Source organism: Melanostigma gelatinosum, assembly GCF_949748355.1.
Source record: "Melanostigma gelatinosum genome assembly, chromosome: 11".
NCBI classification, from domain to species: domain Eukaryota; kingdom Metazoa; phylum Chordata; class Actinopteri; order Perciformes; family Zoarcidae; genus Melanostigma; species Melanostigma gelatinosum.
This window is the reverse complement of record NC_136644.1, coordinates 1,370,171-1,396,654: the sequence shown is the minus strand read 5'-3', so window position 1 is coordinate 1,396,654 and position 26,484 is coordinate 1,370,171. Positions and strand designations below refer to the sequence as shown.

At 45.5% G+C, this 26,484-nt stretch overlaps 3 protein-coding genes across 3 annotated transcripts; all 3 read right to left on the bottom strand.

Moving 5' to 3' along the window:
* Positions 1-11,792: 11,792 nt before the first annotated feature.
* best2 (bestrophin 2) lies at positions 11,793-17,473 on the bottom strand (the record flags this gene model as incomplete). Its single annotated transcript, XM_079278789.1, has 9 exons — positions 11,793-12,582; positions 12,811-12,965; positions 13,209-13,289; positions 13,378-13,530; positions 14,067-14,144; positions 14,657-14,811; positions 16,494-16,727; positions 17,138-17,232; positions 17,322-17,473. 9 exons carry the CDS (start codon positions 17,471-17,473, stop codon positions 11,793-11,795), a joined length of 1,893 nt encoding a protein of 630 aa, XP_079134915.1.
* Positions 17,474-18,697: 1,224 nt separating this feature from the next.
* get3 (guided entry of tail-anchored proteins factor 3, ATPase) lies at positions 18,698-23,090 on the bottom strand (the record flags this gene model as incomplete). Its single annotated transcript, XM_079279170.1, has 7 exons — positions 18,698-20,001; positions 20,102-20,299; positions 20,727-20,834; positions 21,078-21,228; positions 21,347-21,495; positions 22,001-22,148; positions 22,948-23,090. The coding sequence occupies 7 exons, from the start codon at positions 23,088-23,090 to the stop codon at positions 19,873-19,875; spliced, it is 1,026 nt and encodes a 341-aa protein (XP_079135296.1). The 3' UTR covers positions 18,698-19,872.
* A 2,361-nt stretch (positions 23,091-25,451) lies between these two features.
* Positions 25,452-26,469, bottom strand: LOC306785165 (noggin-2-like; the record flags this gene model as incomplete). The annotated part of the gene is made up of 1 exon (XM_079279403.1): positions 25,452-26,469. The coding sequence occupies one exon, from the start codon at positions 26,467-26,469 to the stop codon at positions 25,591-25,593; it is 879 nt and encodes a 292-aa protein (XP_079135529.1). The 3' UTR covers positions 25,452-25,590.
* Positions 26,470-26,484: the final 15 nt, after the last annotated feature.

The window sequence follows — 26,484 nt, the reverse complement described above, 5'->3', positions numbered from 1 at the left end:
AAGGAAGGAGACGTTCAAAGACGTCGCGTCTGAAACTAAAAAGGGCCGGTTTCAAACTGCTCCAGTGACTCACGGCTCCTTCTCCCGGCTTTACGGGAAGTGGAATGTGTTTTTAATTCTTCAGGATCCTTCCCCCCCTTCCTCCCCCCCTCCTCCCCCTCCTCCTCCTCCTCCTCCTCCTCCTCCCCTTTTGGTTGGAGAGGAGGGTCAGTTGGTTCATGTTTGTCTGTCTGTGGGAATGTTGTGGTGTGTCTGTTTGTTCATGTGTGAGCAGATAGGCCAGATTGTGTCATTGGTGTCTAGAGAGAGAGAGTCAGCAGAGCCGCTCCCTCCAAAGAGACAAAGTGTGGCTTCTGTGTGTCGACTGAGTCCAGAGAATGCATTTGCGATCCCTCTGTGCTGTTCTCACAGCTTTTCTTTCTTTGTTGACATCGCCGGACTGGCTGCACGCGCACTTCCGCCGTAGTTTGCGCTGCTAGCGCTGCTAGCGCTGTTAGCACTGTTAGCGCTGTTAGCTAAGAGCTGCTTGCTATCGAAATGCTCCCAATCTCGAATCTTTAACAAAAGTTGGACATTTTGATTTCATGCAGAGAATTATCACTGTTCATCACTGTTTCTTTATTAAATATAAAGCTATAGTTAGCAGAGCTCAGCATAATGACTGGAAACAGCTAACTTGTCTCCAATGGTAAAAAGATCGGCCCACTGGCACCCTAACAACTCACTCATTCAGACGTTACATTGATCAAAAACTGTGTAACAACAACAAGTTTTTATGAGGGATATTTTGTTTTGGACTAAAACAGTGACGTCCTTCCTTCCTTGCCTGACAACCTCACAGCGACGACAAGAATTGTCAAACTGTTCCTTTCAGGAAATACGGTGAAGAAGGGAAGCACAGGTTTAAACCAACACAATCAATGGAAAACTCGAGCTTTTCCTGTTAACCATTTCAGTCCCGAGTCAAAAACCTCAGTTTATCTGCTTCTTATAGCCTCAAATTAGCCTCCAGCACAAATTTATTTTCCATTATTATTGTCGAGATAGTCAGGGTTATGTGAAAATGAAGACATATTTAATGTGAACAGTGTGAAATTAATAATTGATGACGAATATCTATATAGTTTAGTTTTGATTTGAAACAAATCTTTTACAAAATATTTTCTTTCAGAATTTTGAAGTTGTCACATGATAGTTAATTACAGAACGATAATCCAACTATGAACTCTTACAGCGGCTCATACATACGGTGCAGTATGTTAATGTTAGGGTGTAGAATGTACAAAATAAAAAAACCTTTTGATGCAAATTTGTGATTTTACGAAATACAAATGACTCGTCTGGACTTCACACATTTGCTCTGTGATTGTGCACATAGTTCCAGAGACACTGATGATAACAATGAATGATTTTGATTCCTGGTCAGTGTTACAAATCATCTTTACCAGTAAGTATCACAACAAAACAGAAACATCTGTGTAATTAGTGTCATCAAATGCATCAGCACTCCATCAAATACTGCTTTCCTCAAGCTCCAGTTGTTTTTCCGCTTGTCCGACACTGTACAGGTGTTGACGTTCATGCGTCCACCCCTCCTGTACTTCTATTGTGCTTTCGGCAGCTCAAGAATAATAAGAGCTTCTATTGTATCTGCCTCTAACCATCACCTTACAGAAGTCAGTGCAGAGTCTTGTTATGTTGCCCGTGGCTGTTGTCAGTCAGAAGCATCACCAGCTCCAGACTGGCTTCCTTGGAAACTCTTGGTCTGTTTTTTCTTGACGAGGGTTTTTCCAGCCTGAGGTGGCTATTTTGGTCAGATAAATACGATGTTGTTTTGGGAGCGGGGGTTGAGGAGCGAGGAGCAGATGAGATCACCTCTCAAGGCTCCTGAGCTGCAAAACAACAGGCAGCAAGACAAGACAAGAACTGCCACGAACGGAGGCGGAAAATAAAGGCTCGGGAAATGATTGACATCCCGTCCAGGATTCAGGTTGGCCCGAGGCGAGGATTCGAGAGACAACCTGTCCTCTCTGTCAGAAACATCGGGAGAAAGATTTGGAAACATTTTCTTTTTTAAATCAGTGAAGAAAGAAGACATGTTGCTCTGTGCAGCTGAGGAGAAGGAAACGTGTTTAATGGCTGCGGAGAGTATTTTCAGGCCTTCACCACAGGGCAAAGCAGACACGTCTGTATTGTGTTATGTGATTACATGTGTTTGTGTTTGGCTCTCAGGCCATGGTGGGAAAATGAAGGATTTTCTTTTCTTGGCCAGATGGGAGCGTACTACAGTAGACTTCATATTTGAATGATGAGAATGTCTGTCTGTCTGTCTGTCTGTCTGTCTGTCTGTCTGTCTGTCTGTCTGTCTGTCTGTCTGTGTTGGACAATGGGAATGACTTGTGCGTCTCAGTTGCCACACGTGAGTGTGTGGTGGTGTGTGAGCTTGTGTTGCCATGTACACTCATGTCTGCGTGTGTGTGAATGAGAGTTTATGACCATGCGTTGTCTGCGGTTCCAGCCAGGTGTGGTGGTAGTCGCTCGGGTGGCTTTGCTACCGGGTGCAACACCTGCATGAGCTCTGAGACGACATCTGAAGACAGTGTGTGAACATGTGCAGTGTTGGGAAGTAGCATTTACCCGAGCACGGTACTCAGGTATTTTAAGGTACTTGTACTTCACTTGAATATTAACATTTTTTGTAGCTTTATACTTCCACTGAAGTGAACTATAAAGTCTACTCAACACATTGTGTTTAATCCACATGAAAAACTGTTGAATGAGAGTTTTCCTTGGAAAGACGCAATCGTTTCCTGAAGTGTTTCCAAGAAATAGTCTGGACCTTGACCCCTGTGTAGGCTTGTCACATTAATTACGTTATCATACGATATATGGACATGAGCGCGACCGCTATTGCTGACCTCAATGTTGCCTGTTGTGTTTAAAGTTTGTTTGTATGTTTACAAAACAATCTCACCGACATTTTAGCCAACGTGAAGCCAGAATAAACAGCAGGGCTCCGCTCAGAACTGTGCATTGCGTAGATATTGCACATTTCGGTTAACAGAGCCAGAGAGTCCATTTTATTTATTGTTTACTTATGATGATGATGCTATTATATTATCATTATATCAGTGGCATAAAATGGTCTTAAAATCACAATAATATTGTTTATCACAACCTTTTCTGGGATAATGTATCGTCCAGCTGAAGTAGATATTGTGTAAGGACAGAGCGAGGTAGCTGTTCTGCCCTGTTTATAGTCTTCATGCTAAGCTAACCACGTGCTGATGGTGGCGTCATACTGTACGCAGTGTTGTCTCTTTTGAATGTGATCATGTTGTTGGTGAACATTGAACTGAACGTGTTTTATGGCACCCAAGAATTGACAGCATCCGTGCTGGACCAATCAGAGGAGCGGAGACATCCGCCACCGTCTATTCCATCCCCGCCTCAAAAGTCTCTGCGGTAAAGTCCACCACAGAGCATCCCAACATTTACAATAAAAGAAAGGAGATGAAAGTGAACTCGTGAACTTTGAGCTTACGTTGACCGTACAGACACAAGAGTGGTAATCATCCTCTCACTGGACTCTTGGCAGGAAACCAAATAAGTGCATTTCCTAAAGTGTGGAACCGTTCCTCTGAGTCAGGACTTCTTACAGAACACATTGTTGTATCGAACTTTTACTTTACTTTTTACTATAAAAATACCTTCTTCCTCCACCATTGACTAGTGTGTTTGTTTGTATGTGTGTGTGTGTGTGTGTGTGTGTGTGTGTGCGTGTAGGGGGGGTGTTTCTAAGGTGTGTGTGTGTGTGTGTGTGTGTGTGTGTGTGTGTGCGTGTAGGGGGGGTGTTTCTAAGGTGTGTGTGTGTGTGTGTGTGTGTAAAGCCTCACGCATCTGGACCTCCTTAAAGCGTGTGTGGGCGGAGGGAGTTTTGGTAACAATGAGGTCATTGCTGTTGATTTATGTGACACACGCTGTTACTTACACTTCTGTGACTTCACCAACGTCTCTGCTGACAGCATGAATAATACATGTCCCCACCAAAGGATGACATCCTCCACTTTCTCCTCTCTCATCTGCTGGTTCATAAAGTTCACTTCATCATTCCTGACCCAAGTCAGCGCGGAGTGTGTGTGTGTGTGTGTGTGTGTGTGTGCGTCTGTGTGTGAGTCGTCCCCTGTTTCGTTTCCACATCGGCTCCTGTGCTGATAATCTGCCGTCTTCCATCCAGTTGAACAAGTTCAGCCTTCACATTGGTAGAACATGAAATTGCACAACAGGATATAGGAAGGAGTGTGTGTGTGTGTGTGTGTGTGTTTCATTGACTGCCACACCCTGGTTTCAGAAAAGTGATTGGCATGCGGTGGTCTTTGCTTGTGGTACATTGTGTAATCGTTGTCTTACTCTAACACAGGTGTCAAACTGACTCACCCCACAAATCCTTCTTCCGTTTCATTTCAGTCGAGTCACAAGACAAGTATTGATCCATGCGGTACAACTACATCTAGTCTCTTCCAGAGACATGCAGTGATTTGCCTGTAGCGCTGAGAAACACAGAGAGTAATCGTCATGGATGGGTGGCGGATCACATCCCGGATGTGCTTTTGACAGACCGGCTCAGACATTTTGCCCCCGAAGAAGCTCCGGGTTGAGCCGCAGGACGGCCACTTCCAAAGAGAGGTCGCCGTGGTCAGCGCTGAACGGGCAAGAGCGCGAGGCCAGAGTGAAGGAGGGAGGAGGGAGGAGGGAGGGGGAGGGGTGGATGGGTTAGGGGACGGAGGACAGCCGTTACTGTCAGCATCCATCAGGAAGCCCAGGGCTGACATGGGAGCAGGCAACACAGAAGGAATAAAGGGAGGCGGAGGAGGAGGAGGAGAGGTCAGGGTGGGTCAGGGTGGCTCGTTGCAGACCTGCAGTGCACTTGTCCCACACCACCTCCTCCCCTCCCCAGCTGTTCTCAATGCAGATGTGTAACCCTGCAGCTGTTGGATGTTCTTTTTTACAGAGGCGTGACGGTTGTTTTACATGTTACTGCTTTTACTTCAAATTGTGAACACTTTATCACTGGCGACTATTTGCCAAAACATTTCCAACACAGACGGGAGGAATATTAAAAGTGAGGGAGAAAACATACAGAAGATGCTTTCATGCGGGACACTGGAGGTCACTGAATGGAGGGGTGAGGTCAACAAACCAGGGACTTTCTGTTGATGTTTTCTTCAAAGGAATCGTTCAACATTTTGGGAAATAGACATTCATTTTTCACAACGCTCTCATATCTCTGAAGTCTTTAATAATGTATAATAATGTATTTAAGGGGAGACTTTCTTTGGCCTCATTATCAGATTGAATTGGCTTTTTGTTCCACTTCGTTTGAATCGTTGAATAAATGAGAGACGTGGAGTCAAGCTAGAAGTAGAGAAAGAACAACAGTCAGCAGTAATGTAGGCAAGTTGGCATGCAACGAATGGTCCTTTAATGTAAAAACTGATCTTAGTGTCAGAAGAAAGTCGTCCTTTTTAAAGTCCAGCTTGCTCACGGTGTGGTAGAAATCCCTCCCATCCCGCAAGTCAGCTCCACCTCACCCTCAGAAATAATAACACCCTCAGGTTGACTTGGATAATAAGTGCAGTCTCACTGTGGAGACGTTTTCTTTTTCCCAGAGGGGAACAACATGTTCTGCTGCTGCTGGCCTCTGCAGCCAGACATAAGCAGCGGTGTGGCCGTGCAGAGGAAGCTGTGAGGCCGGTGCTGCAGGAGAGGCCAACATGTCTACAGCACGGTGACACTCAGGTTCAAACACTGTTTTGACAAATCAGGACTTACGGAATGATTCTGCAATGAACACACTGTGTGTCGGGGGTTTTAAGCTCTTTCACATCAAAGACTCTTCACCTCCGCCCCCGGCTCATCCCCTGCCAAAAAGGATATCTCCCCATTAAACCATGAAGCCGTTTAATTCCATTTAAAACAAAAATGATATCCTTTGGATGCACTTCTGAGAAGACCGTTGTTGGTAAATATAACTTGGTTCAGAATGATATAACTGTGAGTTAATGCCAGCAGAGTGAAGAGCTAAACCTGTGAACAGAGCAGTCCTTAAACGTACGTATTGTGCTGATGATTCGGGAGTAAAACATACTTTTAATCTCGATTCCCCGGGGAAATATGATCGTCACTTTAGGGTTGTATATATATATATAGACCAGATAATACATATGTGCACACAGAGATCAAGTACTGCACATATGTTGAAGAAAGAAGAAGTGAGATTCTGTGGAGTGGAGTGAAAGGAAAATGTCGGGGCAAAAGACCATTAAAGGTACAGTGCGTAGCATTTAGGGGGATCTATTGGCAGAATATATACAGTATATACATATAGTATATACAGTATATACATATAGTATATACAGTATATACATATAGTATATACAGTATATATATACATCAGTCAGAGTGGGTCCTCGTCATAGAGTCCGCCATGTGTCTGTAGCCTACAACAGTCAAACCAAACACTGACTCTCGATCGGTCTCTTTGCGTTTTTGTCGAGAGAAGTCTCAGTTTGTTGCAATCTGCAACGTCACCGCTGCCACGACACACTGGCGCTGACACGAGAAGATCAATACCACGTTTCTGTCTGTTCAACATGAACCTGCAGACAAAACGGCCATATTAGCTTAGCATAAAGACTGCACAGCTAGCCTGGCTCCGTCAGGAAGTAATAAAATCTGCATACCGGCATAAAGCTAGCATGCTGTGTGTTGTTTCTTTAATCTGCACAAAAATTAAAGTGTAAAAATAATTTGCGCTTTTTTGCGGGGACAATTTTTTGGCTTCTCTACTGGTTACCTGGCAACCTCACAGTGACAGTGACGAGGAAGTAACTTCCAGGAAAGACGCCTGACTCACTACCCCCCTTTAACTCCACATGGGCTGTTTTCATTCTTCACTTTGTGTTAATCACACAGATGTAACGTGTAGGTGCTGGTTAGCAGATCAGTTCTGTTTAGACCGAGCCAGGCTAGCTGTTTCCAGCCTTTATGCTAAGCTAGGCTAGACAGATGCTTGTGGTAGCTTCATATGTATCATAAAAACATGAGATTAGCATCAATCTGGTCATTTAACACTCAGCGAATTAAGCATATTACCCAAAATGGCAAATTTCCTGTAGATAAAGATGAAGAAATATGTTATCAACTGGGTGCTTTAAACACACACGCACACACACACACACACACACACACACACACACACACACACACACACACACACACACACACACACACACACACACATACCAGCACTCCCAAACAAGTCTTTCTTTTCTGCCACCATCTTGACACCATTACGCTGTCAGACAGACCATGAACAAACAGTTGATTCATTGTGGGTCAGACAACACTGATAAAGTGGTCTTGTTTAAACAAAGTCAGTACAGCAGACGGCCAGAAAGATACTGTCTGTGATTGTTACGGAGAGAGAGAAGCAGCCTGATAGAGCTGATAGACACACACACACACACACACACACACACACACACACACACACACACACACGGAGAACCAGACAGACAGGTCCTTGTGCACAGAGAGTCCTTCTTGTAAAGATGGGTGTGTAAGACAGGGAGTGCCCGAAAGGCACACACAAGCAGACACTACAGACAAAAACAAATGTGAAAGTACAGGGTTAGCATTGGTACAATAAACACTGAGTGGAGTCACGTGTGTTTACTCAGTTGTTGGATCAGTTACTGTCTTACGTGCGGCGGTGTGTATTTCACTCAACAATATGTTGTTTCCATCGTGTCGTTGAACTGCTGCTCTGTATCCCTTGTTATCATCCATCAGTGTTTTCTTGACTGCGCACCGACTAAATGTCACCATTTAAATGGAAATTCCAGTTTTGTACAACTTTGTCATATATTCAAAGCTTTGTTCACATTGGTAACGATAACAATGTACGCGTTAAGTTGACTGCTGAGATTTCTGTGACATCACTAAAAAGTCAGCGATGAGAAACAAAGCTCTCAGTTCGTCTCTCAGTTGGAAAACAAAGACAAACAGTCAAATGAACTCTGTTGGTATCTCCCACAGTTTAAAGTCCAACTTCCTGGTTCAACTCTAATCTACTGTACTTACAGCAGACTTACACACACAGCTTTACTGCACAACAAATGGTAATCACTGACGTTCCAGGTGTGCACACTGTCACTTTTAAATGGTTTCGACGGTCTGGCGAGCACCTGGTGTTCCTCTCCCTGTTGGACTCTATGATAGTGAGCTCACCATGTTCCCAGATGTCAGAGTACGTCATTACAAACGATGAGAATGGTGATCAAAACTACACAAATATGCCCGGAAGGTAATTATCCTTTAGTTGTAGGGTGTTGAAACCACAGCTTCAACAAGTTTGCTTCATGAGACGAGCTGATGCGAGGAAACTGATTGTGATGAAGCAGAAATCTTTAGGAAACTCAATCCAGCAGACTGCAGCTCAGAAAGCACAGCAGTAGGAGGAAGCTCTCACAGATGTTCAGCGGCTGCTGTAGCTAACAGGAATCTGCAGCGTCTCTTGTGGCCTGCGTCTCTGTCATAACAGAGCAAACATTCGTAGATCTAAAGATGGGGCAGATTCCAAGAAACTCGTCTGTGAAAGTTTCTTTTCTTCCCACATTTCTGTTTGTTTGTTTCACTTTTTCTCAGTTTCAGGAGCGCATTTCTTTTCCACAGAATCCCACCAACTGAAGATACACAGCGGCAAATGCATACGAGCGTGTTTGATAAGTGACGTGCAAACACACGTTACCTTGTGGCAAATATGGTCAGATGGCTTGTGAGGAGCTGCAGCGTAGATTTCCGTCTTCGTTGAGAGAGTTTCAGTCAGCCCGTCTGCTCCTGGTTCTAGAGAAACACGCACACAAACACACTTCTTTGAAATCCTCCCCCACACTTGTGTTTTCACACTTAATGACAAAAACATAAACCGCATTTCCCCTGAAGCAGCACAAAGACGGGAATTGCGTTGACCTTTGTCAGAACTGACTTGGGGGAGACAGGAAACAGAGCTCTGGTGGACAACCAGTGGCCAGGCCGTTTCTCTGATGCTTGATCTCGTCTGATTTGCTGATACTGCTGCTGGCCTTTGATGCTGGTCAAGTGATAATCAGGGGAACTACAGCATTTCTGGGTCACTGAAACTTGTAATGACTCAGTTCAACAGAAAAACAGGCACTTACTTGTGCATCTTTGTGGAAAGCGTGACATGACATGTGTTTTGACATGTTTTTTACTGCTGTATCAGCTCGTGATATCTCTGCTCATCATGATTCTGTAATAGCCAACTTAACGCCGTCGATTTAGACACGTCACATGTATTGTGAAGGTAATTGCTTTGTGTTATAGTACATACCAACTAATCTCCAGGCCGTTGAACTGACTGTCTGACAGCGAATGTGCTCGAGTCAGCAGGATGGTATCTTTGGCTGTGGCGAGGAGCCAGAGCATTTAAGCCTGACGCACCTCTCCATATTGTTCTGTCCGCCACACAACAAAACCAGGGCCTCCGTTGCAAATATAGCCAAGAGCGGCACTGAGCTGCAGACAGACGGGCAGGTCAGGGGTCTGCTGGTGTACAAGTCCTTCAGTCACGCTCACGTTTCTTTGCTTCTATTCGGGATTTGGATTTGTCGCTGTTCTCGAATAATGACCAGCGAGGAGGAGGCCGGACCGCTTGTTGCCCTGACGACAGCTGTCCCAGAGGTGGGTTAGTGTCCGTCCACACTCTCTGAACGACTTGTTTTGTTGTGTTGGGCATTTTATTACATTGTGTTGAAGTGATTTGGTAAAACAACTTTTCTACTGTGACTGCTAGGACACTCGGGATGATGATTCAAGGTCCAGACAGGAAGAAGAGGAGGAGCTGATCCTGACAGCCTGGCGGAGCACGGTGAGCACACGAGGACAGAAAGTCCAGATAACTGTGTCCCGAAAGACTTCAATCAATTTCAAAGAAGGGCTGTTTATCAGAAGTACATGCGTGAAAAGTATTCAGTTATTCAAGACCTGCAGTGCACAAGTGTTTGCGTAGATGACATCGAGCCCTGGTCTTGTTTTAATGCACATTTTACTCTGTGTTTGGAAATGTATTTGGTTTACTCGTGGAGCTGTTATGGCTCTAAGGCAAACGTCACTCTGTCTTAATGCTGCTATCGTGGTGGTAGCAGCAGCAGAAGCAGAACTCATTATTATTTGTGACGACGGGTCTCAGTCCGGTGTGGTTAACAGGCCTAAATTACAGTACTGTCGTGTTTCCACCAACAGCTGACAGTTGTGTTTGCCGTGCAGTCTTCAGCTCTGCGGCAGCAGTCTGTGTAAGGCTGTCAGAGGTCCAGGCCCGGCTCAGTCTTTCCTGGCCGAGCAGAGGCAGACCACCCGGGCCAGGAGGGCGCTCCCCACCGCCTGCAGCCCAGCTAGGAGCCTCCATCCGCAGGGGGAAACGGAGGAGGGCAGCCCACTCATGGCCATGCTGGGATGGAAGGTTGTGGAAGAAGGTGTCAATATTCTGTCATGTTTTTTCATTGAATTACCTGTACTGTTCTCTGTTTGGTTTGCTGCTATCACCCCCTGCTGGTCAATGTTGGAATCTGCAGTGATATTTGTGATTCCGTGTAAAAACTAAATAGTAAGGGCTATAAATCAGTTTTTATATGTTTTATACCGAAATATGTGCTTGTCAACACGATGTTCTGCTTCATTCCTTATTGTATATTTATACATTTATTTTTGCAGGTAAGATACAGAAGTAATGCAAAACAATTACTATTAATTCCGTCACTAATGTAAAGCGGTTGTGTTATCTAATTTGTTTTATTCAATAGTTGTTTAAATTGAAAATACAACAGACATTGCATTAAAAATCATTTTATTTACACTTATATTTTAGTAGCTAATGAAAGAAAATAAACTGTCACTCATTTCATCTGTTCCAGCACCATTTGTTTCGGTCCAAACTTTGGTTCATGCTGAGATACTTGTGCAGACTTCAGCAGTCAGGCAGTATATTTATACTCTTTAATATAATGTGCAGAGAACTGGAAACCAGACACATTGTCTTCCTTTAAACACAAACCTGAACGGCCTCATCTCCTTTGTACACATGTAGCTTTGACATGTTTAGCCTAGCTTAGCACAAAGACTGAAAGCAGCGGGAAACAGCTGGCTTAGCGCGACCAAAGGTTCCTTTGAACAACTCCAAAGCTGTTTCACTGTGTTGTATTTACTGTATTTAACAATCATAGAACTCAAAAAATGAGCTGCTGGTTTAATTACTTCGAAGCTAGCTTAATTATTAAGCTAACTGCATGACACCGCCAATGTCCTGTGTCATGATGAACTCTGAACTGATGAGGATGCCTCGTGAGTAATTTGCTGGATACTCAGATGCAACATGTAAAGACACTTTTGGAGTCGCCTCCTCTCTTCCTCTTTTTGATGGAGGCCATCCTCCCCCTGCCTCTGGTCTTGGTGCTAAGCTAGGCTAAACGTGATGTTCCTCCCAGTTCACAGAAACTTAGTACAGTTCACATTTTACTCTCAGACACCATCAGTTAAAAGGGTCATTGGGAAATATGGGGAGCTGTTGCTTTCTTTGACATCATTTTTCTTTTTTAATTGATAGGATTCTATTTCTACTGCTGCAGATTCAAAGTAAAAGTGGCAGCACAGTTTAGTATCGATGACTAATGTCCCCGGTGAAAAGGAGAACAGTTCATTGGAACATCGGCCGCCTAAGACCCAGTGCGCTCTGATCCCATGCTCACGCTGCGGAGGCGCTGAGGTTCGTCGTGAGACGGCACGGTGAGGAAGGACACTGTGTTTCCACCGAAGGGAGGTTTGGGAATAGCGGGCACGGCTCTGTTCCGGTTGATAGCCGGCTGCGAGCTGCAGTGCTCCAGACCGGAGCGGGCAGCCGGGTGAAACAGGAAGGCAGAGGGGTGACGGGAGGTGAAGGGAATGGCGGCGGCTGATTGGGTGGACGTCTCTCTCGAGGAATCGGGGGGAGGAGGAAGCAGTGATGCAGGAGCTTGGATCTCATCCCTTGTACTCTCTACTTCCCTTCTTTCCTCCGTCATCTGCCACTCTTCCTCACTCCACCCCTCCACTGCCCTCACTCCCTTCTTCTCATTGACAGCAGGGTGCCCTCCTCCCCTCTCCTGCTGCTCCGCCCCGAACTCAATCTCCAGCAGAGGCGTTCTAGCGCTCTTCTCCTCCCTGAAACTGCACACGGTGCTCTGGGGTTCCTGCCCCAGCCCTGACGGCAGAGACCCACCTTTACCTATTTTAACATTTTCATCATCCTCATCATTGCTGGTGCATGGGTCAATGCTGGGAGAGTGGCGTAGCCTCTGGGGCTGTGCTGAGGTGCGGCGAAAGGCCCCTCCCATGAAGCCGGTGGGGGAAGGGGCCACGTTGAGCAGGCGGTTGAAGAGGGCCATGTTGGGGTGATGACTGCCTGACTCCTCCAGGTTCTCAGCAATGTCCTCCAGAGGCTGGAAGTGCATCTCCTCTTTAGGGATCCTGTCAAGAGGAGTCACGGTAATTTACCTCTTAATTACCTGAAAGAACATTACAGTGGTTTGGACATTTTTGACCTTCTCAGCACGGATTATTTGACACTACTTCAGGCAGAACACTTTCACTTTCATCACCCAAACTTTCCCAGCCAGTGGGGGGATTCAAACTGAAAGTATCACAGTCACAGGTCGAGCACACGTTAGACCGAGAAGGCAAAAGTCAGAGACTCACGCCATGTCGAAAGTGGACCCCTGGAAGGAGGGTTTGCGGAGGACAAAGAGAGTGGCGGCGGTGTAGGGGGGTCTGGGGTTGGAGTCGTTCCAGTAGCGATCTCTCTCCATCATCGGCAGATCTCCGTACATATCGTCCACCGCCATCATGGACACCTGCAGAGCAAATGGCAAACAGACACACACAGTGAGATGATTGACAGCACAGAGCATCACAAGACAAATCAGCGACAGTTATATTGAACTGAAATGAAGACACGACGGTGAAATTGAGCCGTATCCAATGAGGGATCTAAAGATGTCAAGTTTTAGGTTCGTGTTCGAGGCAACACATTCAAACAAAGACACTGAGAAAGTATATTATGACAATTTAATTCTTTAAAAAGGACGTCGAGAAACCTGGAAGTTTCTGTCTATAAGCCAGTTGGTCTCAAAGTCATCATCGTCTTCTCCAAAAGGGTTGATCAGCTGCTCTGCAACCTGCAGGAGACAGAAGATGCATCATTGATTTCTCTCTTTGCATCGTGCTTGGGGATCACAACAGATGACGTGCGACGCTCTCGCTCACCTTGAGCCAGCCGGCGTAGAAGAAGAACTGCAGCAGAGTGAAGATGGGCACGTACAGGTCCAGGTCGTGACCCGGATAGCCTTGATCGGGGTCCAGGAACTGGCGACCGATCAGACACACCAGGAAAAAACTGTACACGGCCAAAGTCACCACCTGAGGGAACGATGGAGGCAGGTGGTCACGCGATGCTATTTTTCATTCATATTTGTGTTGGTGTATTTGTGATGGCTGATGGGTAACGCTTCACTCATGCTGTGTTTTGATGTTAGCTGTGAGTTGGTTGAGCATATATCGGTATCTGCAGATAAATGTGATTTAAAAGGGATTTACTGGTAAAAAGGTACAAGACTATGTTGATAAAACACTTTCATCCAAAGAGCATTGTAGTACGAAACATCCTCAGACTTGTTCACAGCAAACCTGTTGACATGCCACAGAAGGAAAATCAAAGATTTGAACAAAGGATGTCTCTGTTCTGTTCAGCCATGACAGCGTGTCATCTAAACATGGACTTTTCTTCCTGTCACATATCAAAACGTACGTCTCTAGAGATAAGATGCTGATGCCTGCGCCGCTCACAACGGAATGAAAGCACGATGTTTGAATCTATAAACCTCTGGACTGATGTGTGCTGTACTTTTGGGAGCTGTAGCATTGAGAGCCAAAGCACACAGCAGCGGAGCGCTTACCTGAGTGTAGACGAGGGGAACGCTGATCATGTCGTAATGAAACAGCATGCTGCACTTCCCTCTGAACGCATTCAGCTCCTGTCCACACACACACACACACACACGCACACACACACACACACACACACACACACACACACACACACACACACACACACACACACACACGCACACACACACACACACACACACACACACGCACACACACACACACACACACACACACACACACACGCACACACACACACACACACACACACACACACACACGCACACACACATACACACACACACACACACACACACACACACACACACGCACACACACACACACACACACACACACACACACACACATACAGAGACTTTACAGCACTCATCCAAACTCTCCTGCCTTCATGTCTGTGTGTGTATGTCTGTGTGTGTATGTCTGCGTGTGTGTGTGTGTGTGTGTGTGTGTGTGTGTGTATGTATGTCTGCGTGTGTGTGTATGTCTGCGTGTGTGTGTGTGTGTGTGTGTGTATGTATGTCTGCGTGTGTGTGTATGTCTGCGTGTGTGTAGGTGTGTGTGTGTGTGTGTGTTACGGCACCTCCAGCAGTAGTTTGAGTGTGTGATCGTCTTTGATCCTGCCCTCGCAGCGGGCTGCAGCCGCCAGGTTGGTGAACCAAACGCAGGGGATCCAGTATTTATTGTATGGAGAGTGGAGACCCTCAAACTTCTTTCGTTCCTCTCTTGACATGAATCCTGCAGAAACAGCAAAACGTCAACATCGGCTCACTGAAAGGGAGGAACGAGGGATCAATGGGACAATTACTACAATTACTGACAGAAGCAGACAGAAGCTGCAGCTGTGGTTGTGTCCACAGGGCGGCAGAGCTCCGTGTCCAGAGGTGACTCTCCAGACACTTCAAGCACGATCACCATAAGGATCACACAAGGCCGTGGTTATGATGAGCATTATTCTATCCCAGCATAGTTTTCAGTGAAATATGGTAAAAAAACCTCTGCTTTGCTGTGACGTGTTTGGATGAAGCCGATGTTGGTTTTATGTCGTTTATTGTCCACGTTGTCTGCTTTGGTGATGTTTTATTCTACTGTTGATTCTAAAATAGGTTTAAGGCATTATCGTGTCTGTAGCTCATTGTTTTTATTGTTGATCCTTTTTCAACTCTCTGAGTTTTGTCTCTTTTCTGGTTAATTCCTGTGAGGCTGTACTGAGGGAAGCAGTTGCATATTTATAATTGGTAATCATTTGTTTTGTCGATGTTGTTCCATTTATCGTACAAGTTAACATCTAATGCAATCTATTCTGTAGCCTAAAGATGTTTTAATTTAACAGTAGTATCACCTCACACACACACACACACACACACACACACACACACACACACACACACACACACACACACACCTTTGAACTATAACGCAGTAACGTTAACTCATAGTACGTTTGACATTTTGACTTTTACCTGCGTGAGTTCAATATTCTACTCTTTCCACCTCTGACTCTTCGAGGAATCTAATTTCCAATTCAGTCTTTTTTTTATAGTGAGTGAGAATGAATTGAATGTGTCCAGAATAGACATCACAGCTCTACCAGTGAGAAAATAGCTTGTTGGAATATATTACATGTTGACATCTTGTTTCCAACTCTTAAAGTCTCACGCTCTCAATCCAGAAGTTGCAACACGGTCCATGAGGAACCAGTGAGGAGAGGACTGCTCCACCAGCGTCTCGTGATCTTGTAACTGTCCTTTGATTGTCTTCTTTTATCAAGAAGTGCCCGTCCTTGGGATTCCTCCTGTTCACTGGTGTAGAGAATGTACCGGAGAGTAAACAGCACACAGTGATGACGTGAGCGTGACTGATCGCATCGCTCCATCTACAGCACCAGCCGTTCCCATTCCCAGGATGTCAGCGACGCGTTATCACGGCCCTCTGCGTCTGATATAAGACGCAGCGAGCTTTCAACTGCAGTGGAAACCCATCGAGTAAATTATTACACCTATTCTTACTGGACGCAATACAGACGAGCAAACAGCAGATTGTTTCAGTGAGATGTCCTCGCCTGCTCCACAGATCGGCTTGTTTGCAAAACCTCTCATCCTCTTTTTGTTTTGTGCACCTGCTCCGCCTCGCTGACAGTTCATTCAGCATCTCCATTACAGAGGAAGCGTGACACTCATTACTGTGTAACAGCGTGAGAGAAATCTGACATAAAGCTCAGTGCACGTAATAGTTGCTGATACGTGCACTGGCTGAGTGCATTGTGTATTTGCATGGAGTGCATTTTTTTACCATTAATTTGAAGTTTTACTCATTTAAAACATCTTTGGATAATTGTGTGTCGATCATTCATTGTAGAATCACATTGTGTGTCATGATGGCTGAGGATGGACCATCGCTGCCCGTTAGTGCCGACTCACCCGCCTCCACAACGTGGTCCATGGTGGGGAATCGCTTGAATACGGCCGCGCTGACGGAGCGGAGGATGAGCAGGGCCGACAGACTGGTGTAACGCATCATGGTTCGTCTCAGCAGGCGGCCTCGCTCATCGGTCCCTTGGAGGCCCCCCGACAGGACGCACATGAGCCTGTCGGGGAGCGGGATGCTGGTGTACTGGCTCCACCACCGGTTCACCACCAGGGTCACATAGAAACCTGCAGCCAGCAGAGGAGAGGAGTCACAACTCATTGAGACAGAGGACAGACCTGGAATGAGGGGCTGAAGGCGTATTTTGCCAAATGTCCTGTCAATAACAGTCCTATGGGTTCCCTATACGGGCCTCGGGGGCCCCAAGCAAAATAAAAAAATGATTTGGCTTTACTGTTATTTCTGCTATTGAGCTCCACTGAGACATCAGATAATCGTATATATCATATAAGCTACAGCACGTGTTTAACATATTTAAACTGATTCATGCTGGGAGAAAAAATTATGAAAAACAATCAGATTCATAAACAGAAAAATTGTAAAGTGCAATCCTTGTTAATACTTGTTCATACTGTAGCTTAAGATCTGTCCTCTCTTCTGTTATCCCAAAGTGGGAAATAAAACCCTGCGTGCTTACCCAGTACGAAGGACATGGGGATGAGACTGGCGTAGTGGTTACAATAAATTGCCAGCTTTTCAAAATACCTCTTCTGATCATCAAACAGGAGAAATCTAAAAGAGCAACAGTGATACAGTCATCTGTAAATCAAAGCACCGATTCATGTGTCCACAGCTCCCTGAAGCTGTCCTCTCTGTCGTACCTGTATGTGATGCTGATGGCGGTGTACATGGCAAAGAAAGCCAGGAACTCTTTGTACAACACCTTGTAGATGCTGCCTTTCCAGGCCAGGAGCAGCTTGGAGAAGCCACAGAAACGGGCGTTTGCAACTCTGGCTGTGTAGGTGACAGTCATTGGTGACAGACAGATTATAGCTCCTCAATAAAAGAGCTGCGTGGAAGAAACAATCACCTCTGTGATTACACCTGCAGGGAACAAGCATGCTCATGTAACAAGTGCAGGTGGGTCAGAAGCCACGGATCAAACTTCACTCGACTCAAACTAAACTCTCTCTCATCTTTTGATTCACAGATAAAGTATTTTCCAACGGAATCACAGTAAAAGAACGGACTAAAGGATGTTGAATGTATTTCGTCTTGATAGAATATCTTCTTACCTTTTCTGGTGTTCTCTCTTGATGAATGTGCCAATTGCTCAGCGCGTAATTGGCCCCACTGGAGAAGTGAATTCACATTTTCACTTATCAGTATATCGTCCCCTCCGTGCTCGCCAGTGGACTTTTTTTCCCCAAAGAGCTCATAACTCCGATATCCCCCCGCGTCAGCTCGGTCAACTCGAGGCTCGGTCGGCTGCATGGCAGTAATCCTTCGGAGCCTCCTCGGTGCGTCCAGTGGTCAGTGCGCCCCGGGGTAAATCCCCAAAACGAGGAGGAGGAGGAGCTCATTAGCGCGGCCCCCGACCGGGAGAGCGCGGCTCGGTGATGGACCACAAGCGACAGGCCGCAGCGCCGGCGCACAAGAAGCGCACAGGACCGTACAGCGCAGTCGGGAATTATGAAACAGCAGCAAGTGAACCATGGCAAACTGTCGCGTTAACGGACATGAAAACAACAACCGATTTTACGCTTACATGTTTATAATTATGCTTGTTGAATAACAAAAAGATTTCCTGCGTCATAGAAAAAGGCGTCTTCTTCCGTGCGTCCATCCTCTGAGACGTGTTTGTTTCCCTCGATGACAAAAACCCAGTGGGGTGTAAGAATCACACTTTTTACCAATGCACTTTCCCACCAGGACATATTTGTCAAAAATACATCATTTATGACGACTCAACAGACGAAATGACTTTTGGTGACTTTGGCTATTTGAAGCAGCGGCCCTCGCTGCGCCTCGTGAGGCCTACACTATTCTTCAGGACTCGTTCGTGTGGTTTGGTGTTGCTGTGGCTCATAATGATCAGTCAGTGCCTCCTGACCTGTGGTGCTGGAGGTTAACTGGGACTTCGTGCTCTGTCAGAGGCAATCTGCAGCCTGGTCGGTCGGTCTGTGCTCGCTCTTATGGAAAACAGCTTCCTCTTTAATCAACAGAATAAAATGAAAAATGACAAAATACTCTCGGCTGAGGCAAGCTTTCTTTTAATTAACACTCGCAACAGAATGAGAAGAAAATCTATAGAAAACAGATTATTGACCCAAAAGCATTCAGTGACAGGAAGGAGGGGGGGGGGGGGGGGGTAATGATGAAGTATCAGCGAGCCAATCAGGAGTCCAATATTCCATCACCAGGGCAAAGATGCTGTGATTGTACTTAAACAACTCGCCGTTCATTTGTTCCACATTTGATGGAGAAACATTCAATATATTTTGTATGAACAATGCACTAATAAGAAGGCCACTAATGTACTGCAGTAGTGTTCCCATGCAGTCGTCTGCAGGGTGCACACAGGATGTTTGACCGAGTGTTTGTGTGGGAACCTGCCGGCATGGTGCCGGGACTTCAGCTGTGGCACTCTTTCATCTTCCAGCCTCTGAATCGCAGCAAACTAGTCGTCTCCAAACAAACAGCATGAAGCAGCCGCAGTGGCCTCAAGTGTTGAACAGAAGCATCAAGACGGTCACGACATATCCACATGTAGACGTATAACTCCCAACCCCACTCAATTCATCATCTCATCGACATTATGTTACTGCATTTACACCAGGATCATATGGTAATGTGAGATCTAATGATTTGACACATGGTAAAACACACACTACCAACTGCTCTGATTTTTTTTTATTCATATAGTTTATAGGGAAATTATCTTTCTGTGCATGAAATTTTGGTCAACAAACACAGCCACCAAACCACACAGAAGAAACAACGCATCAACACCGACCATCTGAAAGCTGTTCTATGCTGGAACACACAGCACCGTCACTGGAAACACTTTGTTTTCACAACTGAGGCCAGACACTGAAGGATGGAGGGGGAGGGGGTTAAATGCTTCAAGTAGGAACAGTACAACCGAAGGAACGTGGAGGAGAACTGAGAGTAACAAACAAATCTGTACCGTCTTACGTCTCTAACAATACCGAAGTTTACGCGTGTGTGTGTGTGTGTGTGTGTGTGTGTGATTTCATCAGCTCCCCCTCAACAAGGACATGAGTCCTGCTGCAGCAGCGCTCTGCTTAGGATGACGGACTGAGGAGTGAGTGGATCAACTTGAGGCGGTTACTGCAGGGGAGGAGGCGAGTTCAGACTGTTAAGGTGTGGTCTGCAGGAGGGAGAGGGGAGGTCCTGCAGGGGGGGAGTTCACTTATTTGGGGGTTTGTAGGGTTCCAGAAGTTGCTGAGAGAACAGGTTGACCTTGTCAGACCCTCGGACTTCATGGGGCAGCAGCGGTAACTTGACTATGTGGAAGTCTTCATAAAGGTCCTCCATCTGTGGGGAGCAGACAGACCATTGGTGCGGCAGACGACATGTGACATTCGGTTGCAGCCGTATTGTCAAAACCACATTAAAAAAAAACACAGATTCCTACCTGATCTAAATATTTGGACTGAATTTTGTGGCGGGCTTCACACATTTTGCACGGCCTCTCCGACTCAGGGAAAACAAGTTGGTTGACGATGATGTTGTGCGTGTCGATGCGGCACTTGGCCAGCTCCTGGATGAGCCGCTCCGTCTCATACAGAGAGAGGAACTCAGCGATGCACACGCAGATGAAAGTGGTCTGTTCCTGAGGACGGCGAGGAGAGAGAAAGCGTTTAATACGACTCGTTCATGTGTTGAGTCGTTATAAAACTATTTTTAATTATATTCCCTAACTGACGTCTATGTGAAAATGTACATTTGAACACACAATGCAGCCGGGTTGCAGTCAGAGGAAAAGATACAATAGAAAAAGGATGTTAGCGTAACGTCTTAAGCAGTCTGCACAACACATAGATGCAGTAATAGGATATTTTATCAATGTATAGAGACGTCAGTGTGTCGCAGCCACAGCAAAGAGAACATTTGCAGTGGAAGTCTCTTTGTCTGGTAATACTGAAATGGATAAATATATCTTTTGTTCATCTAAAGAGCAACTCTGCATGCAGATATAGAAACACTTCAGTAACTAAGTGTAGTTTGAAAAGCCTCATAGAAGCAGCCGGAGGACTTACAGGATCTTTGAACTGCTCGCTGACTGAGCGGATGACCGGCAGGGTCTCCTCCAGCTTAGAGGCCAGCTGGTCAGCGTTCATGTCGCCCAGGCCGAGCATGTTGCACATCTACACACCGTGAGAGAGGAACAGAGGAGATGTGAAAGGGAGTGAGTCATAGCTCATATTTAATGTGTACAATAAATAATCTTTGAATACAAAACATAAACTTTATTGGTTTGTTTTTTGCTCTTTCACTTGGCGTCATCCTTACTTCAAGTTCAACAGTAGCTTTGTGGCTCTCTTAGAAGTATCTTAACTCCCATGAAAGATTGGTAAATGAGTGACGGGACCTGCTCGTCTCTTCCTCACCTGGGAGATGAAAGGGCTGATCTGGTTCTTTATCTGCATGAGGCGGCCCAGACCACGCTCCACAATGGTGGGGAAGTTGAGCAGCCGCAGTGTGTGACCAGTGGGGGCCGTGTCAAAGACCACCACGGAGAAGTTCATTCCTTTCACCAACCTGGGGCACAGGACGACGGCAGCGCTGGGTTAGCACAACACTGACTGACATTTCTTTATGCAAATCTGGGTCAGCAATACTGCTACGAAAGAGTGATCTGTGTTCCATGTTGTCTTACCTCATGACCTCCGCATAGCTCATGGCCTCGTCGATGCCAGGGAAGGCGCTCATGGCCTCCTGCATCATCTTCTTTCCCATGCTGAGCATGTTGTCCTCCTCAAAGAACTCATCCGGCAGCTCTGCCACACCCAGGCTCGGGTCGATCTCCTGCACCCACACAAGCACATCAAGTAATCAGCGCGTTACAGACTGAGGGTCGGAGTAACTGCAAATGATTCCAGAGCCTTCCAGCAGGTTTGGGCCACAGTGATGGTTTGTGTTGGAGCCACAGACGTGGAACGGACCGTCCTCGTGACGCTAAAGAGATAGTTACCTCATGTTCTATAAACAGCATAAATAAACCTCTTTGTTAACAAGTGCTGCTGTTTCTATCCACTTGTCCATTGATTATTTGGAAAAAAAACAGCAAAAAGTAAAATGTGAATTAAATGCAACATTTTGACATGTCACAGTAGGAACAGTACAGGTGTAAATAACAGCATTGATGAAGCTGCTTCAGTTTCAGGGTCCTGGTGTTGTGCATGCTAGCTCGCCGTCACACTGTTGTAGCCTCCAGGGACGTCTGAACAGAACTGTGCCATTTCTTCTCTCTACAATATAATGTATTAGGGTTTTACAAAGATATATGTAGTGTCTACGCAGTGCCACTCACCATTGCAAAGAGGTTATCATAGCCCTGGACCTTAGTGGGCACCTTTGAGAACTTCTGGTCAAAAGCATCAGAGATGTTGTGAGCTGGATCGGTGGAGATGATGAGGACACTCTCCCTGACGGAAGCGAGCTGGACAGCCAAACTGCAACTGGAAAGACAAAGGGTCCACAAGAGATGTTTGTCATCTTAAAAGTTGCATGAAGAAAACTGCAGTGAGCAAGTTAAGCGATACATCTTCTGTTCATAAGTTCATGGTCATGTTGTCACTGTAACTGTCAGGTTCACAGGACTTTTAAACATTTAACTACTATCAGAGCTTCATCCAACACGAGTTACTTAACGTTGGATGTTGCTTGATTCTGTCTTTTGATATTGTATATTCTTCATTTTGTAATCTTCGCTCAATGGCTTCAACGATAATTAAAGGAGGCGTAATTGCAAAACTGACAGCTAACGCTAGTTAGCTAGCTAGCGTTAGTCTATTGGTTACCCACAGGTAACGTTAGATGTCCGTTAGCTCAGCTACAAGCTAACACAACGTTAGCCCTTGAATAAACACAAGGCAGAAGAAAACACACCGGCTGTCGGTGTCATCCTGCACCGTGAGTGTCAAACCACTTGAGGAAGTCAAGAATACAAGTGTCAGTTGGCTAACGTTAGCTAGTGACAGTGCTTGACAGCATTGAAATGCGTTCAGCTAACGCTAGATAATAACGGGCTAATGACTTAACGCCACATGTAACGGTGATGGTGTTTCCAAACGTGCGCGTCTTCAACCGGTAACGTTAAGCTACCGGTCATTAGATTAGTGTTGTGGAAAAACATTCGCTTACTGAAAAACCCACGTCAAGTTACGGTGGCAGCTAATCTACGCTAGCTAGCCCTGTTAGCTTGTGCGGTAGCCTGAGTCGATATCAGGAGCGAATGAGCATTTGCCTTCAACTTACCTGCATGTCGTTTTACCAACACCACCTTTTCCACCCACAAATATCCACTTCAAAGATCTCTGTTCGATGATGTTGTTCAGTGTTGGTTCTAACGGCTCCACATCGGGCGCATCTTCAAACTCGTCTTCTAGTAAAGCTGCCATCTTGTCTGTGTACAATGTGAACGTTACAGCGCAGGTGGGCTGTGCCGACACTGCTGCGTTCACGGCTCCTCGGACAAAGGGGAACTGTATCTGTGCAAATGGAGGCTGCTGTCAAATACAGAGAAGTAGCAAAAGTAATGTCGTAGATTTGGGAGGAATGTGTTTGATATCAAACGAACCCCTTTAGCGATATTAAATCTAATAAAGGCTTGTCTTATCTTATATTGAGACATTACCAATAGTGGTGAGGGCAGAATGGGCAGAAAGTGCACATTTTTAAAGCTGGATGTCAGTAATGAGGCTAATCTCTTAATATATGTATGGAGTGGTCTCGTGTGACGTCACAGTTTAGCTGTCGGCCATGTTGGAGTACATGTTGGAGTACACACAGCCACTGGCATGCACGGCTGAGTCGCAGAACCTATCGATCATGGTGAACTTTTGTGCTGTCTTTGGTTGTGGCAGCAGAGCTGATAGAGACAAGAAATCATTCTTTCGTTTGCCAGCGGTCATTACACATCAAGGAAATGACACGAAGGAGCTATCCAAGCGACGTCGCCAGAAATGGCTGTCGCGCATCTCTCGAGATATAAAGGAATCGAATTTGGGGTACACTCGAGTATGTGCGGATCACTTTATAAGTGGTCAGTGATTTTATTTGCAAATTCGTTTGTGAACAGTATTTAATAAAGGAAATATAAATTAAACATGGACATGAGAAGGTTACCGAAGCTTCATCGGCCCGTGACAGCAGTCGGTGCCAGAGACGTGTCGAGCGTGTACAACAGGCGAAACACAGAGATGCAGCCTCAGCATTGCTTGATATGAGTTTAACGTCGTATCATGTATATATATATATGTGTATATATATATATATATATATGTGTGGGGGGGGATGAAGTTAGGAGTTAGTTGAAAGTGAATTCCTACACACACGCACACAATGACATGCACGTACAATGTAAACAAACACACGTGTCTGTTTGCGCTGAGTAAACATTGAATATTGCTAAATATCGGACCAGATCTGTATATATTTACCCTTCCAATGACGAGATGAGAATTCTCGACGACCGTTGCTTTGACGTCTCGGACCCATCCACTGACAAACTGATTATAAGCGTCGAGCCCTTTGTAGCACTCCAGCTCGTCTTTCGTGTAAGGACTCGGGGTGTTCACGAGATACGCGTAGATGTTGGCGTAGTTTACCGATGGAAGACAAGTAGGATCGGCACTGAAACGATCTGCACTCATCGTATAAGGATCCAAGTTACCAATAACCTTCAATTTGGCAAGGTAGCGAACCTTTGATGCACTATCCAGTGATTCAAAGTATGGTATTTTCGCCGCACTTCCTTGTTTACTCGCCGCCATGGAGGATCTGTATGTACTCCAACATGGCCGACCGACCTGGTAACTAAGGAGATCGTGACGTCAGTGAGACCACTCCATATGTGTGTGTGTGTGTGTGTGTGTGTGTGTGTGTGTGTGTGTGTGTGTGTGTGTGTGTGTGTGTGTGTGTGTGTGTGTGTGTGTGTGTGTGTGTGTGTGTCGGTGTGTAAATACATATATTCATTTTCATTCTTTAAATTGTTTTCATTTATTGCAAACACAACTCACAAATAACCAAAGGTAAACACAAGACACTTTGTAAAACAGTTTTATTCGATCAATGGTGTCAATAAATGATTTAATAGACATCCTGTTAACACCAACATGTGGCTTTATTCATGTCACGTGAGGCAGTCAGCAGATATGGGCTGTTGACTCGAACATTCACTACTTTTCACAGCATATTGAACCAATCGTCACATTTTCTGCAGTTACACATCTTTCGTTGCTTGTATGCTTATTATAACATTACAAAAGAAAACCATTCCTGTGGCAAAATGATTTTGTCATCACACTGTCAGAACTGGATACCAATTTCTCTTGGATTCTCAATTTTAGGATAGGATAGATATTCCTTTCAGATTGATATTTTTAAGTTTCTTTAACAAAAAATAAATTAAAAATGTACGTCACACACGTAAGTACACACAGGCTAATTGTGAAAAGCTGAAAAAGAGAGGCGAAAAGTCTGCAGTGTGAAAGCATTGCTGAAAACACATATGAATGTATCATGTATGCTGTTATTGACACCAGACATGTCGGCCTTCTGGACTTTGGGTGCGAAAAACTTGTGACCAAAAAGTTCTACATTTTAAGCCCCAGACCATCACAGAATGGAGAAAGTGAAAGCAGCAATAGAGAGGACGTGTTTGACAGAGTGTTGCTGAAGAAACGAAATAATTCAACAATTCATCAGGAGACAACATCTTTTATTAAATTCTGCTCAAAGTCAGTAATATTAAGGTGCAACGTCTTACTGAGTGATGAAAAGCAAATATGATTAGGTTTGAAAAATCATTTGACACATTTTTGATTTCATCAACAACTCAATGACAGTATAAAATACATAAAGCATCCAGCATATTATGAGGCTTGACAATCTTAAGCCCTAGTGAGAAGAACATGAACATGCTGTGACCACATGATAAGGCACGATAGACCATATACACCTTTTCATGCCTTCACCTGTCCCCATCTCAATTGTGCCATCAGATCTCTCGGCTTTAATCCCTCGAGGAACATCTCCTCCCTCTCTGACTTCCAAGCAGTGCCAAGCCAGGATCTTTAAGCGAGCTATCTGAGCTCGCACACACTCCATCCCACCAGGAAAGGAGCAACTTCGCACTCCATCTGATTTTTCACAATCAGTCTGCCGCAGCCAACGTGGCCAGAAAGCCGGACCCAGATCCACCCATTGGCAGCTCAATCCACAAGTGGCAGAGCGCACTAACCAGTCTCTGACCGAACTGCCGACATGCGAGGGCAGAGGACTGAGGTCCAGATCTGCAGCTTCCTTTACCAGCTTCAGGCGATGGTTTGCTGCAGCCTCTCTCAGCTCTGGAGAAGCACTCAGGTTGACAGCGGTGTAGCTGGGCAATTTTGCGGGCAGTGACGAATTACCCAAAGGTTGACCACCCCTATGACACCCAGAGGCTTGAGATGGCTGATCTATGGACATCCAGAACAGGTCAAAAGAGGATCCCAGAAGACGCAGGAGGCGGCGATGTCTGGGTTTGGGCATGTAGTGGTGGTCCTTAGCGTCTGCCAGCAGGGTGTATGGAGGGACGGGCTGGGAATAGGACAGCAAACTGTCTCTCAGCTGAAGAAATGTTGAATCCCAGCCTGTGTCCTCCTTGTCTTGAACAACGGTGGCGTTTGGAAGCTGGATCTGGGTTGAAATGTTAGAAGCAAACGATGCAGATCCATGTAGAAGGACAGAAACAGAAATCCAGCAGACAAAGACAACACAGGTGACTGGTCGAGGCATGGTGTTAGGTGTGGA